This window comes from Pan troglodytes, chromosome 23 (assembly GCF_028858775.2).
Source record: "Pan troglodytes isolate AG18354 chromosome 23, NHGRI_mPanTro3-v2.0_pri, whole genome shotgun sequence".
Taxonomy (NCBI): Eukaryota; Metazoa; Chordata; class Mammalia; order Primates; family Hominidae; genus Pan; species Pan troglodytes.
In genome coordinates, this window is record NC_086016.1 from 49,028,432 (window position 1) to 49,046,102 (window position 17,671).

The window sequence follows — 17,671 nt, forward strand, 5'->3', positions numbered from 1 at the left end:
GGACACAGCGCTTCCATACCCCTTCCCATGGGGCCCAGGGACACAGCGCTTCCATACCCCTTCCCATGGGGCCCAGGGACACAGCGCTTCCATACCCCTCCCCATGGGGCCCAGGGACACAGCGCTTCCATACCCCTCCCCATGGGGCCCAGGGACACAGCGCTTCCATACCCCTCCCCATGGGGCCCAGGGACACAGCGCTTCCATGCCCCTTCCCATGGGGCCCAGGGACACAGCGCTTCCATACCCCTTCCCATGGGGCCCAGGGACACAGCACTTCCATACCCCTTCCCATGGGGCCCAGGGACACAGCGCTTCCATACCCCTTCCCATGGGGCCCAGGGACACAGCGCTTCCATACCCCTTCCCATGGACCCCGGGGACACAGCGCTTCCATACCCCTCCCCATGGGGCCCGGGGACACAGCGCTTCCATACCCCTTCCCATGGACCCAGGGACACAGCGCTTCCATACCCCTCCCCATGGGGCCCGGGGACACAGCGCTTCCATACCCCTTCCCATGGGCCCAGGGACACAGCGCTTCCATACCCCTTCCCATGGGCCCAGGGACACAGCGCTTCCATACCCCTCCCAATGGGGCCAGGGTGCTAACTCTCCTGCCATAGCCATGTGTTCGCCAACAAGAAAGCCCCTCAGAGCTTGGTGACCGGGGTTTCTATTGAGGTTCATTGCATAGGCCAGATGACTGAACGGGGGCCGCCTGATGGAGCTCAGTGCCCAGCCTCCCTCCTCTTCCCTCCCTTCCCTTCACCCAGGCTCACCTGACTCTACAACCTGAGGCCTTAATGTGCTCTCTGGTGTCCAGCCCAGACTCGGCTGCTGCCCGAAGGAGAAGACCTGCCGGCAGCCTCGATCTTGGCCAAGGCTCCTGGCTGCTGCTTCTGGGGCGGGGATGGCAGGAGCCCTGCCTGTTTGCCTGCAGGGATTTGCCAGCGAGTGTCCTGTGCCGGGAAAGTGGAGCTGTGGGTCCATGATTCTGCTGCTCTTCCTTGAGCCCCATCTCTCTCCCCTGTTCCCTTCCCGCTCAGGCGCGCTGTCCCATCGGAGGCCTTGGTGAGCGGCCACAGTGCTCTGTCTTGAGCTGTCAGCCCCAGACTGCTTCCCCCAGAGTGGCCTGGGCCGGGGCTGCTGCTCGTCCTGGGTCTCAACCCTTCCCACCCTCTGCCCACTATTGGCAGTGAGCGGTTCTTGGTGTTCTGGCTGGTGAGCGTGACTGGACCCTGCTTGTTGGGGACCTGGCTTTTCTAGCTGTCAGCGACATAAACCAAACCATGCAAATGAGAAAGGAGGTGGGCTCAGAGTGGGGGGCCTCTTGGTGCGGAGGGGCCCTGCTCACTGTCAGTGGCTCTTGCTTTTGTTCTTTTTATCTTTTTAACTGATTAGAGAATTGAAATCTTCCCCCAGAATCAAAGCCTATTCATGGCTGTCCCAGCCAAAGCGTGATGTATTTGTGTCTGTTCTCGGCTTTGTGCGGGGGGTTGAAAGGTTTTCTTTGTCAGGTGTCTAAGTGTGAGCCATTATGCTGCTCTTCGGGCGATAAATCTGAGTGTCTGGTCCTGCATAAACAGTGTGTGTTTTATGCCAAGTCAATGGGATACATGTTTTTTCCATTTTAGCCTAAATCCTGGGACACAATGTGTTTGCATAATTTATTTTTATTTTTAATCAAGAAGACAAGATGTTTCAGCAGAATTTTCGGTCTGTGGATCTGCTGTTTAAAGTGCTGGGAAAAGTGTTCAACAAATATTGTGGTTGTTTCTCCAGCTTGCCAATATGACACATCTCTTCCTGGTGACTTTACAACAATAACGTTGCCTTGCCCTGCCACATAAGGGCTTTATGAAAAAACCTTTTCAGCCTGAAATATGACAATAATTACACCTGCCTGCTCATTCATTGTATGTATACTCTTATTTCCAGTGAAATGGAAATTTCAAATTCAGAATTATTGCCAACCAAATTACCTTTATCAGTGAAAGAGCATCTGCTCGCAATTACTTATAAAATAAGAAAAATGAATCCTTTCGGCATGTACATTTGCACTTTGATGTGTATAAATGGGAAGTAATGCCTGGAGTTAAGCAGCCCATCCTTCACCGTGCCCAGACGGGAGGAGGCTTTCCCGCTGGGGATGCAAGTCCCGGGGGGGTGAGGCCCTGGCTGGCCGTGCCCGCACCCTTCATGACGTGCTGCCAGAGAAGCCACGGAATCGTGCTAAGTGACCACTTCCGTGTGAAGAAAGACACTCCCCGGTACCTTCTGGATGGATGTCCCATGGGCTCCAGAATCAAGCCGGCTTAGCCAGGCTGTGTTGGGTGACTCAGCGGAGCGCTTGCCATGGAGTCCCTTGCTGTGGCCACCGTGGTCTCGTGCTGTGCCTGCCATCACCTCTGGGTGGGCTGGGTTTTGCCTTTTCACTCCTTTCAGGAGTTCAAGGTTCTGTGTCAGGCAGAAGGCCAGGCACTCAGGACACAGAGAGCTTGTAATTCCGGTGCAGTGCACAGCTTGGAGCCTGAAGGCTGGATTGCCTTGTCTGTTTCCTACAGGCTGCTGAGCCCCCGGCGGGCAGAAACAGGCCTTGTCTTCCCTGTAGCTTTGCTTTCAGAGGCAATCCTGGGAAGTGGAGGCCCTGGTCAATCTTTCCTTAAAGAACCAATGAAAGAGGAGCCTCTCGCCCTGGAACGGCCTTGCCTGTGCCTGTGAGGTTAACGCTGTGTCTGGTTTTCTGGTTAGTTCCTTGTGACCGGGTGCTCTTGCAGATGTACTGGGCTTTGCCCTGAGGAGGGTGGGTGGCTCTGCCCAGGGCGCAGGTGCCCAGAGACGCAAGGGTGGGTCCATGCTCAGCTCTGGTGGTGTGGGGTCGTTTCAAGGGGACAGAGTGGGGGCAATCCTCAGGCCCATCTTGGCTCGCCTGCCTCCTTGTGTGCACCTTTGGACAGGTCCCCTCACCTGCCTCACCTCACAGGTGAGGGGCCGGGGTCCCCAGGGTGTGAGGTGTGTGTCCCCCTTCAGGAGCTGTGCAGTGGGAGTTCGGTGCAGGTCAGCCGGCCATTGCACTGTGGCTGGAATGGGTTCCTTCTCCTCAAGTCAGCGTCCCTCAGGGAGGGGCTGAGGGCTTGGTGGCCTCTGTGCTTTCCACCCCTGAGTCCCTGCAAGTGGGGCAGGAAGGGTTAATTTGTACTCTGTTTAGTTACCACAATGACAGGTGTTCCAGAAATATGTGTTTAAATTTTCAAGTCTGTTTCTTGCCAGTTTGTGTTGGAAAGATGTCACCTGCCTCCCAGGCCCGTGGTAGAGTTGTCTGTTTTCCCAGGTGGGGACATGCCGAGCCCCGGCACAGGTGGGCTGCTGCTGCTCTAGGCAGGTGACAGACTGGCCGGTGAGCCACAGCTCCTCTTCTGCGTGTGACTCTGTGGTGCGCACCTTCCCCAGCAGTCACGTCATCCTCATCCATGGCAGAGGCTGCCCTGGGTGCCAGGCTGCCTGGTTAACAAATGCGTGCCCCGCACACATCACATGTGTGGTGGGCCATGGCCTGCCTTGGTGCTGGTCTCTGTTTCCGGACAAAGTCCCTGCCCTCGAGGAAGTCACAGTCTAGAGGATAAGACCCTCTGGCAAGTCCCACCCACACCAGGTCCCCCAGGCTGGGTCCAGGGCCTGGCCCTGTGAGTGCTTGGTTGAGAGGCCTCATCATACACTGGATTTGTGCCTGGAGTGAGAGGAGAGAGGGAGTGGCCGCGAACACACACCCAAAGGGAAGAACACCCAGGCTCTGTAGCCCTGTCTAAAGCTCGCCTGAAGCCTCCTGTGTAAAATGTGGGCACAGCACTCGTGTCCTGGTGATTAGCCTGTGACTGTCCCATTGCTGCCTTGGTATACTGGGGCCCTGCCCTGGCAGCATTGGAGAACCTTCAGAGCAGCGGCCAGACAGGGATGTGCAGTGTGGCCGTGTGTCCCAGGAGGCCCCAGGCTGCTGACTTCAGCTTATCTCCACGGCAGAGCTTCATTCACGCCAGTGCAAGGTGGCACCCACTTGCTGCAGCCCAGACGTCCACGCAGAGCTGTGGGCTGGGAGTGGCCAGTGAAACCAGGTGCCACCTGCCAGGCCAGGCACCTGCCCTGGAACGTTCCTTTCACACTGCCGTCCCAGGCCGCCCTGTGTGGCCCCTCCTTCCTCAGGCGCTTTGTTTCAGGCAGTGATTTTCCTCTGGAGCTGTCGCTGTCGTCCTGGCTGCTCTTCCCCAAGTAGCCAACTGCTCCTTCATGGAAGCTCATTCTTTTTTCTGTGCAAAAGAGCCTTGTTGAGTAAATGGAGTCATTTTCTAAACAGCTGGTTTTAAGTGTTCAGACTTGAATTCCACGTGTCAGTGCGCTGGGGGCAGCAGAGTCTGGTAGCAGCTTGGGTGGACTTCCACCCTCCGAGGGGCATGGGCAGAGGTCAGGCCTGGATGGTGGAGCCCCCTCAGGGCTTCGTAGAACTTTCTATCAGTTTAGTTTTGTAGCTGCAGATTAACTTCAGGTTAGAAATGATTCTGTAAGTTCTTTGAAAAGAACGCCATGTTCTAGGGTGTGGCTGGAAAACTCCTCGCTATTGCTGTGTTGAGAAATAGAAGCAGAGGAGGACGGCCAGGCTGGGAATGTGTCCGTCTTCCGGTTACCTGTTTGCTCTCTGTACTCATTCGTTCATCACAGTCACCTGACAGACACTCATGGATGCTCAGTCGTGTGTACTGGGGGCCGGGGAAACAAAGGCGACACAGACCTGGACCCACACCTGACCAGCTCACACCCCAGGGTGGGCAGGCGCCCTGAGCACTTATGCCCCTTTCGTGATAAATGCTTCCGTAGAGGTGTGTATAGAACCAAGAAGAGGGGGAGGCTCACAGCTTGGGGTGTTTCTGGAAGCATCTAGGAGTTTTGACGTCTGGGTAGCCTCGCACTGAGCAGAGACAGGTGCCCTGGTGGAAGGCTGCCATGAGGGTGAGCCCGGGGCGCGGGGAAGCCTGCGTGGTGGCGTGGGTGTTGTTGGTCACCTGGTGCCACCGCAGGAGGCATGGCATTGCAGGGGAAGGCAGCGGTGAAGGCCGAGGAGGGAGTGGGGGTCTGGTGCCTTTCTTAGGCACTCTGACTTCATTCTGGGGGCCAGTGTCTCTTCATCTGTGGGGATCCTGAGGCACCTCCTGGCACCCCCTTTGGTCTCTCCGTCCCCCGAGGGATGAGCAGCCGTGGGATTAAATTCTGCGGGGGCTTCGGCCTCAGGGGCCCCTCGGCAGCACCGTTTTGTTCTCTCCACTTGCCGCGCTGCCCTTTACTTATTAGAGACTATGGGAACCATTTTTTGGTAGTGAAATTAGTTTTATTTTAAAAATAAATCTCTTTAATAAAGTGCCAGTGGATTAGAAGGAAGCTGTTAAGTGAGCAACACGCTGGTGCTGCCTCTGGACCTGCACTGCAGCCCTCCCCTCCCTCAGTGTGGAGCTCTTGGAGTGGGTGTCCTGCGTGAGCCACTGGGACCTGTCCTTCCTGTCTCTGTGAGCCTGTGTGGTGCCGCGTCCTTGTGTGACCTGCCCTCTGAGGCGTTCCCAGTGCAGACATGTCACTGGCATGTCAGCATCTTCTCTAGAGTCTCTGACATCCCACCTGGAAGAGTCTGACTGAGAGTCGAGATGAGAATCTGTATTTAACAGCTCCTGTGCTCCCGTGGTGATGAGGATGAAGAGGAGGGGGAGGAGGAAGATGAAGACACGATGATGTCCAACCCTGTTTGGGAATCCCTGAGGTCACTGCCAAGCCCACTGCACCCTGGCATCAGGCCCTCCTTGCCCTGCAAGCGGGCCCGTGCGTTCCCTGTGCCCCGGCTGTCTCTGGGCCTGGCTCCTCAAACGTTTCTAGCCCAACACCTTTCAGAAGTGCTCCAAGGCAGGGGAGGCAATCCCTGGCCTATGTGCCGGGGACTTTGGACGACGGAGCTCGAACAGGCCCAGTGCAAAGATGAAATTGCATTGAAATCGCAGTTTTATCCTAACAACTGATGACGATAATTGATTTTATGGCATATTATGCATTGGTTTTGGTTTTAATACACAAATAACATTTTCAGTCGCTCAGAATAAACTGTCCTTGCTGCTCGCGTGTGACGCTCTTTGCTTGCAGCCGACTCTGGCACTGATACGTCAGGCTCCCTGAGTCCTGAGGCACCAGCGTTCCCAGCCACTCGTCCACGCAAATGTTCCACCTCTGAAGCTCTCATGGGGGCAGGGGAGACAGGTGGGCTTGCTAATGAAGAAGTGTGGGCATCTGTGGCCGTGTGTGTAGTCTGCGCCAGACCTCTTCATAAAGCAAAAAGCCAACCAACCCCCTGCTGTAGCAACTGAGTATCTGAAGTGAGCAGATGCCATCTGGAGGAGCTGCCCTGCAGGCTGCTCTGCTGCTGGGGACCCCCACCCCCACCTGCCTCCGGGGCCTGCCTGGCCTGCTTGTACCTGCTCTCTCTGCAGGCCTGGAGCCCTTGGTGCTCAAGTTTGTTACTGCAGAGGCTGCGCACAGTGGTGGGTGTGTGGGTGCCTCTGGGTCCAGGCAGCCTCCTGGAGGGCATTCCTGTGGGTCGTGGGCAAGGCTGTCCAGCCTGCCTGGTGACTTCCTCCCAGGCTGGCCCCTGGGGCTCAGAGGGGAGCCTTTGCTGTTCTGCTCCACCCAGTTCTGCAGTTTCCACAATTAATTATTCACTGTCGTGTTGGGATGGAGCGTGTATTGCTGCATCTACCCCACAGTGTGAACCAGGGCCTCATCCTGCAGGCATCCCCTGACACCCAGCCCTACAGGAGCCCCGCCCCAGCACATTTGCCCTGGTCAGCTGAGGACAGCAGTGGTTTAGGGGAGGAGGGTGACAGTGAGGGCAGAGACAGTGAAGGGACCAGCTCCCGCCACAGCAGGGTCCCATCATGGGACCAGAGCTGCCCATGCTTTTCCAGGGCCAGCTTAGTGGAGCCTGCTTGGAAACCAGTCCCTGTCCTTAGGTGAGGGCAGCTCCCGGTCCCATGGCCCTGAAGTCCAGGCCGGCACTCGCATGTCTTGGTAGAGCTCATGGTCCGTCAGGTGGACGGCATTGCAGGATGGACCCTCCTGTTCCTCTTCCCCCTGCTTCTTGCTTGTTGCTGAAATATTGCAAGTTACCAGGGACTTGAGTAAAACAAACCAGTAAACAGAACACTAGCTTTTCTCTGGTATTTGTTTATTTGCCATTTCTAGAACTTTCTTTGAGGGAATGGAGATCCCTGTGAAGTGTTTCGGGGTCACTTCTCAGGGCAAGCCAGGATTAGGTAAGCGTGGAGAGAAGGGAGGTGTAACTTGGAAGCAGGGTAAGGAAGTGAGCTGCAGAAAGAAGGCTCTCAGCAGCCCTCAGGTGCACCTGCATTTTAAAAACCAAGGATCCACTATCCGGCTCAATTGGGCAATAATTAGTAATGATGATTTGTTTTTATAAAGCAGCACCCATTCTTCTAGGCCCTTTAGAGTAGGACCTCATGGGCAGAATGTTGGAAAGAGGAGCATAGGCACCATGATCACTGGGATTTTGCCTCCAGGAGTGACACCTCCAGGACTCAGCAGGGGGTGAGGCAGGGAGCACAGGGTCGGAGCTGAGGCTGCAAAGCTGCCGCCCACCACAGCTTGATGAGAGGGGAGCGCATGTGGCTGGTGCGAGCGTGTGCTTCTGGGAGTGATGCTTGGTAAAGCCTGGCTCTTTCCAGAGGCCCAGCTGTCTCAGGGGTGTCCCCATCCTGCAGTCGAGGGGTGTCCTTCACCTTGCCTGCAGGCCTTGTGTCCCACTTGTGCACTCAACGGTTGGGTCCAGGCATAGGTGGAGCATTTCCCTGGACAAGATTGGACCCCTCCTGAGGAGCTGGCAAGCTCATCTCCTCTCTCTAAGCCCCTCCTGGGACACCAGCCTGGGTCTGTGGAGCTTCTGTGGAGCAGGGAAAGAGCGCCTATCTGTGGAGCCCCACGGTGTGGGTGTCGACTCAAGCCCCCACATCTTCCTGGGTTTTAGGGCGTGAAGCACCCGAACATGTCCATGATTATAATCATCACGTCAGCAGCACCACCATCTTTCGCTTTCCTGTAGGAAGGGTGAGCTGTAGTCTCTCATTAATAAAATCAGTTCTTTGCTCCTTGGGGGTTGTTGCTTGGGATTCCCTGTTGGAGTGGGGTTCTGAGGCGGGCGCAGGCCCTTGGGGGACAAGTGACCTGGCTGCCAGTGCCTCCAGAGGGCTCCCCTGACAGCCTTGGGGCCTGTGTTTGTTTTGTGCAGAGCAAGTGCACCGGCACCTGGACCAACACGAAGTGAGATACCTGCAGTTTGCCTTCCGCTGGATGAACAACCTGCTGATGAGGGAGGTGCCCCTGCATTGTACCATCCGCCTGTGGGACACCTACCAGGTGAGCTCTCCTTCGCACCCTCCGCCATGGGGGTGCCAGGAGCCCGGGCCGTTTCCTGTCGCCTTCTGCCCTGGGCCTGTGTGTTGCATTCGATTTTGTCTTCCAAGCGCTCTCTCCATTGAAATGCGGTCTTTAAAAAGTATACTCCTGGCCGGGCGCGGTGGCTCATGCCTGTAATCCTAGCACTTTGGGAGGCCGAGGTGGGCGGATTGCCTGAGCTCAGGAGTTCGAGACCAATCATGGGCAACATGGCAAAACCCCGTCTCTACTAAAAACACAAAAAATTAGCCAAGTGTGGTGGCCCACACCTGTATTCTTAGCTACTCAGAGGCTGAGGCATGAGAATTGCTTGAACCCGGGAGGTGGAGGTTGCAGGGAGCCAAGCTTGCGCCACTGCACTCCAGCCTGGGTGGCAGAGCGAGACTCCATCTCAAAAAATAAATAAATAAAAATAAAAGAGTATACTCCTGGCATGCTTTTTATCTGAGGAGATGTAAAACAGGGAAAAGAACTTCAGGCCGTTCTCTTTGTGGCTGAGTTTCATTCTGCCTGCGTGGTGACAGCAGCCTTGAGCTCTCTGGGAAGTCACATCCTGAGCAGTGTGCTAGGAGGATGCGAGGGATGCTGGTGACTCTGCTGTGAGTTGAGCTGCTTCTGCCAAAAAACTCACGCTCAGGACTCACATCTTGTCTATATTTTGAGTTACATATAATAAAGATTTTTTAAAAATTCACAGATTCAGTGTGGTATGAAATTTTCTACTCTTCACCAATTCTGATGAAATTCAATTCTTCAGGAGGTTGAGTTTTCTGGAACAAGCCACCTCTCCTCCCTTGAGTGTCCCATCACTTATTCTAGCACCTTTTCATTTTGTTCGAGATGTTTGCTGAAGCGGAGGCGGTGCTGTGGGGGTTTTACACGCCAGGCTTTCATCATCAGTTACAAATAGCAGGCACCATTATGTGGGATTAGGAATCAAATCTCTACAGAGTGCTGAAGAAAGACGCGTATGGCTGGTTTTCATCCCGGCACCTCAAGAGCCAGGCTTTCTACCACAGTGAGCACAGCCCTTCATGGGCTGCACGTTCAGGATTTGCAGGGGGGCAGCTGCCCTTGGAGGTTGATGCTGGGGGACGGGCGTTTCTGGAAAGGGGAGCTCTTGGCGGGAGGCTTTTTCTAAGGCCACATAGGTCCCAGGCACTGCACTGGGTCCCAACATTGGTGCCTCGCCCGTGGAGGTGGGGAAGGCTGGGCGTCCCAGAGCAGCTAGGGAGGGCCTGGGGGTCATTCTGACCAGCTGCTCCCACAGGGCCTCAGGCTGCGTGCGTTCTTCCCACAGGACAGGGTGCCTGCTGGGCCTCCGTGCTCTCCAGTCTCTCATTCTGAGCCTGTTTTCGTATGAGTCGTCTAGAACAGTGCCCCAAAGCTTTGTTCCTGACACCGGTTGCTGGTCAGTGTGCCCCTTGGTGGGTGTGAGTGTTTTGTGGCTCTGAAGTCCTGTATTCTGACTTTGCTTTTCCTTTGTGCCGCTTGTCTGGTCTAATGATCTCACTACGGAAATTATCACCAGTCAGCAGACTGTCATTCGTGTCCGCGACTTGGGTTTTGTTCTTCGAAGTGTTTGGCAGCTACAGAATTTCTGGCCAGCAGCATTTGCTGGGACATAAAGCCTTACCTTGGGCTGTTTGGTTAAAGTAGCTGTCAGTCTAGTGCTATTGATCGGCTCTCTGTAATATGACAGGAAACAAAACTTAATATCCTGTAAATTGCGAATGCTGTCCGTTTTGTGATTGGTTAGGCTGTTTGAGACCCAGACCTCCCTCATTAAACACAGTTCCTTGTAATACTGTCCCCATTACGAATAAATTAGGTATTAAGTCAATCGCATTTTTGAGGAGCCAGAAAATGGATCGGCTTGCCCATGGTTCTGCACCACCTACTTAAAACTCCTAATAGGTATTAAAACTTTAAGCACAATTGTGGCATCTTTATTGAGTTAATTTTCTTGAAATTAAATTTTGTCATGAATTGACTCATTTGTACCAGGGACTCATTCTTGAACTGATAGTACCCTGATTATAAACCTCTTCACATCTTAAGAATCGGGGGTATTTCTATTTTACAGGGCCAAGTAACCATGAAATTGTATTGCATCTTTTGGCAATGAAAATACATAGTAATCATAGGAAAGCAATCGGGTGATTACTCTCCCCTAAACTGGGGAGTTTATTAGCTGAGCCATTACAGGTTTTAGTTACTCTTTAACCCCTTACAAGGTAGCTTAAAGTCCTCTTGGGACACGTGTCAATAAAAGGTTGTTTATAAGCACCTACACCTTCCCAGGCCCTGAACTAGATAGTATATAAAAATGAATGAGGGGCATTGTCATGAGGGTGACAAAAGGCTTGGAAGAGGAGCCAATGATGCAGAGATAGCCCAGATGGAAGAGAATGGCCCTGCTCCCCCAGGGGTCGCGTGCTCCCTCATGGATGCGTGCATCTCAAAAAAAAAAAAAAAAGAAAAAGAAATACCTGGGCCTGGGTCATTTGTAAAGAAAAGAGGTTTAATTGGCACATGTTCCAAAGAGGCTGTACAGAAGGTATAGTGCTGGCATCTGCTCGGCTTCTGAGGAGGCCTCAGGAAACTTGCAATCATAGCAGAAGGTGAAGAGGAAGCAGGCGTGTCTTCCATGGCTGGAGCAGGAGCAGGGCGTCGGGGAGGTGCCACAGACTTTTTTTTTTTTTTTTTTTTTTGAGACAGTCTCAGTCTGTCGTCCAGGCTGGAGTGCAGTGGTGCGATCTCGGCTCACTGCAAGCTCCGCCTCCCAGGTTCATGCCATTCTCCTGCCTCAGCCTCTCGAGTAGCTGGGACTACAGGTGCCCGCCACCACGCCCAGCTAATTTTTTTGTATTTTTAGTAGAGATGAGGTTTCACCGTGTTAGCCAGGATGGTCTCGATCTCCTGACCTTGTGATCCACCCGCCTCGGCCTCCCAAAGTGCTGGGATTACAGGTGTGAGCCACCACGCCTGGCCGGTGCCCAGACTTTTAAACAACCCGATCTCAGGAGAGCTCACTCACTAGCATGAGAACGGCGTGGAGAAGGGTGGTGGTAAACCACTCGGGAGAGTCTGACCTCCTGATCTCATCACCACCTCCAACATTGGGGATTACAATTAGACATGAGATTTGGTGGGGACACAGATCCAAACCCTGCGTCAGCAGTGGTCATCGATGGCTGAGAGCAGGTGCATGGGGGTGAATTCAGCCAGGATGAGGGGGTCGTCGAGCAAGTGGGGTCAGAGGGCATCGGAAGTCTGAGAAGTGTGGCTCTGATGGGGAGAGGGAAGCTCGGATGGGGGGTGGGTGGAACCTGGGGAGGGTGATCCCACAGTGGGCGATCCCTGGGTGCGTGAGGCTGCTGGGGAGGTGAGGATGCAGGGCGGCGGCTGACTTGATGGGGGGCCCTGTGGGAGGTTACCCCGTGCGGGACGTGACTCAGCAGCAGAGGAGCAGCTGGGGTAGGCCGTGGACTGAAAAAGAACAACAGGTTCTGACAGGACATGCAAAGCCAGGTTCTTCTCTCTAAATTCCGGTGACTTCTTCCTCTTGGGGAACATTCAGGGCTCTGAGTACGGTGAGTGAGCAGCAGCCAAGCCGGCCTCCTGGGCCTGGGAGGTTCCATTTCCAGTTTGGTGAAGGCCACCTCTCGTTTGAGATCCTCGGCTGCCTTCAGGGCCGCGGGTACACCTGAAACGGTTACTTACGCTGCTTTAGAATGGCTCCTCACACACATCCTGTGCAGGTGGCGGGGGACTCGCTGGTAAACGGGCGAACATCTCCACACTTTACGTTTCCTATCCCCTAGTGACTTGATGCTTTTTTTCTAAGGAAAGGGAACATTTATTTTTGCCAGGCGAGTATTGCAAGATGACTTCATTTGGCTTAAGGCCTTTATTAAATTCCTTTCTAGTGATATCCAAGAGGCCACTTGAATGTTAATCATTGCACTTCTACCACCCATATCCCAAAATGTATCTTTAATCATCACTGCCCGCGCTCCTCACGCAGGGCTGGCTGTAAATTGCAGGGGATGAAAGATGGTGCTTGTCTCCCTGGGCTTCGGATCTGGTCATTCCTCTACCATTTGCCTCCTCTCCTGAGGGTCGGAGCCGCCTCACACCGCACTCAGGGTGGACTCCTGCTGAGGGCGCGTCCTCCCACTTCACACCCAAGGGCAGGTGCTGTGGAGGGACTGGAGTGTGAGAATCTGTGGCCAGGACACTTTTATACATGGAGGCTCTAGATTGCCGACTGGTCACCAAACAGATCTGGGTTCTTTAAGGAAAAGGTTTATTTGAGTATTTCATGGAAGCCCTGGTGGGTCCATGTTCTCTGCGGCGTCCTGGGCTCGGATGGAGGGTGTTTCTGCCCTAGTTCTGTGCTTAGCTGTGCATCCTTGGGCGAGCCGAGTTTCAGATCCTCGCCTCGAGGGGCTGCTGCTAGGACTGAGGAAGGTTTTTCGAGTGAGGATTGGCAGACATTTTCTGTAAAGGGCTAGATAGTAAATATTTTCAGGCTTGTGGGCCATATGGACTTTTTCACAACTTCTCTGCTGTTGTAGCACAGAAGCAGCCACAGACGTGGACAGCGGGCGTGGCCGAGTCCCTGTGAGACTTGCCTACCGAGGCACCAGCGAGCCGTGGTTTGCTCGCCCGTCCTAACCTATAGCAAGTGCCTGGCCCTGCACCAAGCACAGAGCAGGCGTCAGGCAAGATTGTCTCCCCAGCCCTTATCACCGGTGTTTTGTCCACTGTGTGCTGTTCACATTCTGGGCTTTGTTGCCAGGCAGTCATTGTTCTCTGAGAGTTTTTATAGAAGATGGAACTGGGAGTCTAGGAGCATAAGCACCTTGCCCAGGGCCACTTCCCTTTCATACTGTGTCACAGTGGCTTCTATTTCTGCCCCCCCATGAGGCACTTTGGGCTCCAGGGCCCTGCTGAGGCACCGTGCGAATGGGGTTCCAGTCTCTCAGTTACCAGGCTATGCATGGCTGGAGCAGAGGCCGGGAGCCAGGGCTGCCACTGCCAGTCCACATCTCTGTCCTGGCCAGAGCCCCCATCAGTGCGCTGTGGCAGTGGGGGCACCATGGCTCCCGGTCTGTGGAATTGCTACCTTGCCAGCCTGTATGAGAGAGAGAGAGAGAGAGGAAGAGAGAGGAGAGAGAGAGAATATGAATGAATGAGAATGAAGATGATGCGGGGACATTGGGACTCAGCATCGCAGCCTTCTGATTTCCATGCGGGAGGAGCTATCTGATTGTGTTCCTCCTGTACCCTGTGGGTCTGGCAGTCTGGCAGTGCCATTTCTGAGATACAGCCCCACATTCCAGGACACCAGTCGTGCCAGCCAGGGGCATGGGGCAGAGGTCAGGGCCAGAGCCTCCAAGCATGTTGAATGCCAACTGCCTGATGGGACCCCCATCTGTCCACTGCTGAGAGGGGCCACACAAACCCCTGCAGGCCTTGAGGCACATCTCCCAGAGGTAGCTTTGATCAAGAAGCAGCCTGTTCTGCTGCCGCTGGTGCATCATCATGGCACCTGATCCTTGTTCAGTATCTTAGGTGAAATGTCTTCATTTTATTTTCTTCAGCATGGCCAGTGCAAGCCTCGCCATCCCTGGGGAGGGTGCGTCAGAAGGTCGCTGAAGGTGGGGCCTGCACTTTGCAGATGTCCCTGATATCTCTCAGGACAGAGCTTGATCCTGGGTACCTTGGGCCCCGAATCACTCAGCCCACGTGCAGTTATCAGCGCCTGCTCCGGATTGGGCCCTGTTCTCAGCACTCAGGCACAGCAATGGGAAAGGTGGGCCTGCTGTCGAGGGCTCTTTTCCCAGAGAGGGATCCTGACAGCAAACCAGCAGCATCTCTCAGGCACCTTTCAGGTGATGAGGCCATGTGGTGGGAGGCCACGAGAGCCGGCCTCCAGGCAGGGTGTCCATGGCAGGGGGTCCTGAATTGAGATCTGTGCTGCATGATGGGGCCCCAGGTTCTAGTAGGAGGATTCTGGCTTGGAGTGCCTGGGCCAGGACAGAGCAGGCGAAGGGTGTGGGGAGCAGCAGGTGGGCCGGGGCGACGGGCACGAGGTCAGGGCCAGGATGCGGCTGCCCCCGGGCTTGCTGGAGAGGCTCAGCACACCTGCAGTGCTCCAGGTGAGAGACATAGCGTGGTCAGGAAAAGCTGTTGTGGGGACTGAGCGAGAGAGGGCCCTATCTAAGGCAGCAGCCCCTGCCACCTGCAATTTCGCAGCCCAGCTGGTGGCCAGCAGTCAGCAAGAGTGCGATACAGGTGCCCAGGTGTGCTGAGGACGTAGGGAAGATGGGGTGTGTTCATCTTTCCAGGGGAGGAGGAGGCTTCCTGGGGAGACATGTGAGCAGGGTCTGGGGGCTGAGTTGCAGCTGAACAGGAGGGTGGAAGGGTGCAAAGAGGGTCCTCCCATAGGGCGTAGAGCAGGTGTCCAGGAAATGAGTGAGAGGTGGGTTGCACCAAGGAAGAGCATTCCAAGGCTCTGAGGGCAGGGGGGCGCAGCGTGCTCTATGTGAGGTGCAGTTGAGTGTGACTGCACCAGAGTATTTGGATGCCAGGGCAGGTCCGAGGCTGCCAGACTCAGGTGGGGCCATGTGGGAGGCTCTGTGTGCCTTGCTCAGACATTGCATTTTATCTGGGGCAGGTGCTGGGGAGGAGCCTGTCTGAGCGGGGCAGGTGCTGGGGAGGAGCCTGTCTGAGCAGGGCAGGGCTCTGCCTTTTACCATGGGTCCTCATAGCAGCCCAGGCAGCTGGGCACTGGGGTGGAAGGGCATCGCTGAGGCCGTGCTGCCTGGCATTTGGCCCACCCACATTCCATCAGGGCAGAGTAGGGGGCTGATTGCTGTGTCTGTCTCAGGCCCTGCCCTTCCCTGCACCCTTCTGCTCTGTGCCTCTGTCCGGTGCCGTGCTATCCTGAGAGCCTCCCTCTGGCCCCTGTTGCTAGAGATTTATGCTGGATGTAAACGATTTACTGGCTGGCCACTCACTTCCTCCACCATCTGGGTGTCCTCAGCCCTGCCTTTCCCCAGGAGTCCATTGGACCTGCTGTCTCAGCTCCTTTGAAAGGCTGCCTCGGGTCTCCACTTGCCCTTGCCAAGCCTGGGTGAGGGTGGACAGCGTGCTCCAAGTACCGCACCTGCTGGGTGCTCTGCCTCGTGTGCCAGGCGACAGCCCTTGGGGCTCTCCTGAATGTCCCAGGTGCCACAGCACGGATTCTGTGGGTCAGGTGCAGTGAAACTGATGATCGGGTTAACCTAATGAAGCTGAAGAAGCTGGTCTCCGTACATCGTACTTTCTCATGAGCCCATTAAGATTTGAGGTCGTAAGCTTTCCATGCCTGCCCGCCCACAGGAAGTAGGCATAGATCACTGTCAGCTGGGGAGGGATTTCAAAATGAGACTATTCAGCAGGACGTGGCTCACTGCTGCTACTTTGCAGGGAGGAGCTGGAAGAGGGGTGTATCTATTCCTTCGGAGTGACAGTGAAGTCAGTGTCCTGGGGATTTAGAGCTGTATTTAAAGACATGTCTGGAAAGTCCTTAGCGACTTTAAGCTTGCTTTCTTCATGTATCAATCACGTTGCTTTTTATTGGGGCTCGAGAACTCTACAGGAGATGGTTTCTTCCCCCTGCAGGCCTGGCGTGCTCCAGCACCTTTGGGCAGGCGTGTGAAGGCCCTGAGGTCTGGTCTGGGCGCCTCCAGGAAAGAATGACTCTCCAAGTGGGCGCTCGGGACCCCTGTCAGCCTCCATGGCCCTTCTCATGGGGCGGTCTCTCCTCTTTGTGGGCAAAATGCAGAGTTGTGCTTGGAGCAAGAAAAGTGATTTGTATAATGTTTTGGGCGCTGACTCGTACATTTATGATAGTTAAGACCTTTGTTCTTTCTGAAAAGTTATGTGGTGAGGATTGTGAACCGTGGCTGCGTGGCACCCTGCTGCACACGCGGCTCTGTGTTCACTGTCCCTCCGACTCTGCGGGAAAGCGTGATGCAGAGCCACGGTCACGGCTGCGCTCCTCCGCGGTTTGGAAGTCCCATTAATGCGACTTCTCTCTGAGAAGTCAACCTGGGCCTCCTCACTCTGCAGACGTCCAGCTCCCTCCCGGAAGCGGTCATGCAGAGGTGTCAGGCGGCACTGTTGTAATCGATAGTGGGTGACCAGTCTGAATAAATTTCCTTGTACTTGCTCCAAAGTAGACAAGAGTCCTTAGCCAGCTCCAGAGTTTGAATTGAATGGTAATGACATTTCTTAAGGAGAGATTAAAGAGTTCTTTTTTAATAGTAAAAACATGCAGCAGAACGGGCAGTGTTGTTAGCGGGTTCGCGTTTTGATGACTCTCTTCTCCCATTGTGTTCATTTCTTGCTCACCAGTCCCTTACTGAGGCCCTACTGTGTGCTAGGCCTTGAACCAGAGCAGTCAATAAAAAAGAAACCGCCCACCCTGTGGGGGACCTGCTGTGATCTCCAACCACAGCAACCTGTGAGCGGACCAGTTACTGCTGTTCACCCAGGAAGCTGCTGCTGTGCGGACTGGTGTGGGGCTTGCTTTTGGTCCCAGAGTCCATGCTCCTTCTGGTGGCTGCAGCCTTGTCTCCACGTCCTCCCCACACCTGGCCCTGCACCCCCGCAGCACCCCCAGCATCCGATTTTCGGAGGCTAGTGAAGAAAGCAGCAGGTCTTAGTGGGGATGGCCCTGGGTGGAGGTGGAGGTGAGAAGACCCGGGCCAAGGAGGTTCCCAGCCGTGGGCCCTGGTGATGGGGAGTCAGGTCCAGGGTCCCTCATATGGACTTGCTTATGCTCCCTGGGCCTCTGGGTGATGTGAGGTGTGGTCTACCTGTGGGTGTCTGTGTGTGTGGGTACACAAGGCCTTGCCCCCTAAGGAGGGTGTCCAAGTCCAAGTACCTTACAGGATGCAGGGAGGGCCCCCGCGTGGGACGGTGGACTGTTTCTGACAAGTCATGGCTTGGTAGCGCAGTGGTCCCTGCACCCCACTGTGCAGGCTTCCCTCTGAGATGTGCTGCTTTGCCCTCGTGGGGGCATCTGTAGGTCCTGCCGCTTCCCTAGAGGAGAGCCACGGGCCTGTGGGTCCCTGGCAGTCTAGGAATGCTTTGGGCCCCAGAGTCCCTGAACCTC

At 55.1% G+C, this 17,671-nt stretch overlaps 1 protein-coding gene across 8 annotated transcripts in view; it reads left to right on the forward strand.

Moving 5' to 3' along the window:
- The window catches only part of TBC1D22A (TBC1 domain family member 22A), a 413,175-nt gene that overhangs the window by 266,204 nt on the left and 129,300 nt on the right, over positions 1-17,671 (forward strand). For 7 of the 8 annotated variants that reach the window (XR_010156181.1, XR_010156179.1, XM_515210.9 and 4 more), the window contains one exon: positions 8,330-8,457. The exons of the other annotated variant lie outside the window; for it this stretch is intronic. Coding sequence is in view for 5 of the 7 variants with exons in the window: in XM_515210.9 (XP_515210.4) it covers positions 8,330-8,457 (128 nt within the window). In the remaining 2 variants the exon portion in view is untranslated. The remainder of the gene's footprint in view (positions 1-8,329; positions 8,458-17,671) is intronic. 8 annotated transcript variants of the gene reach the window in all.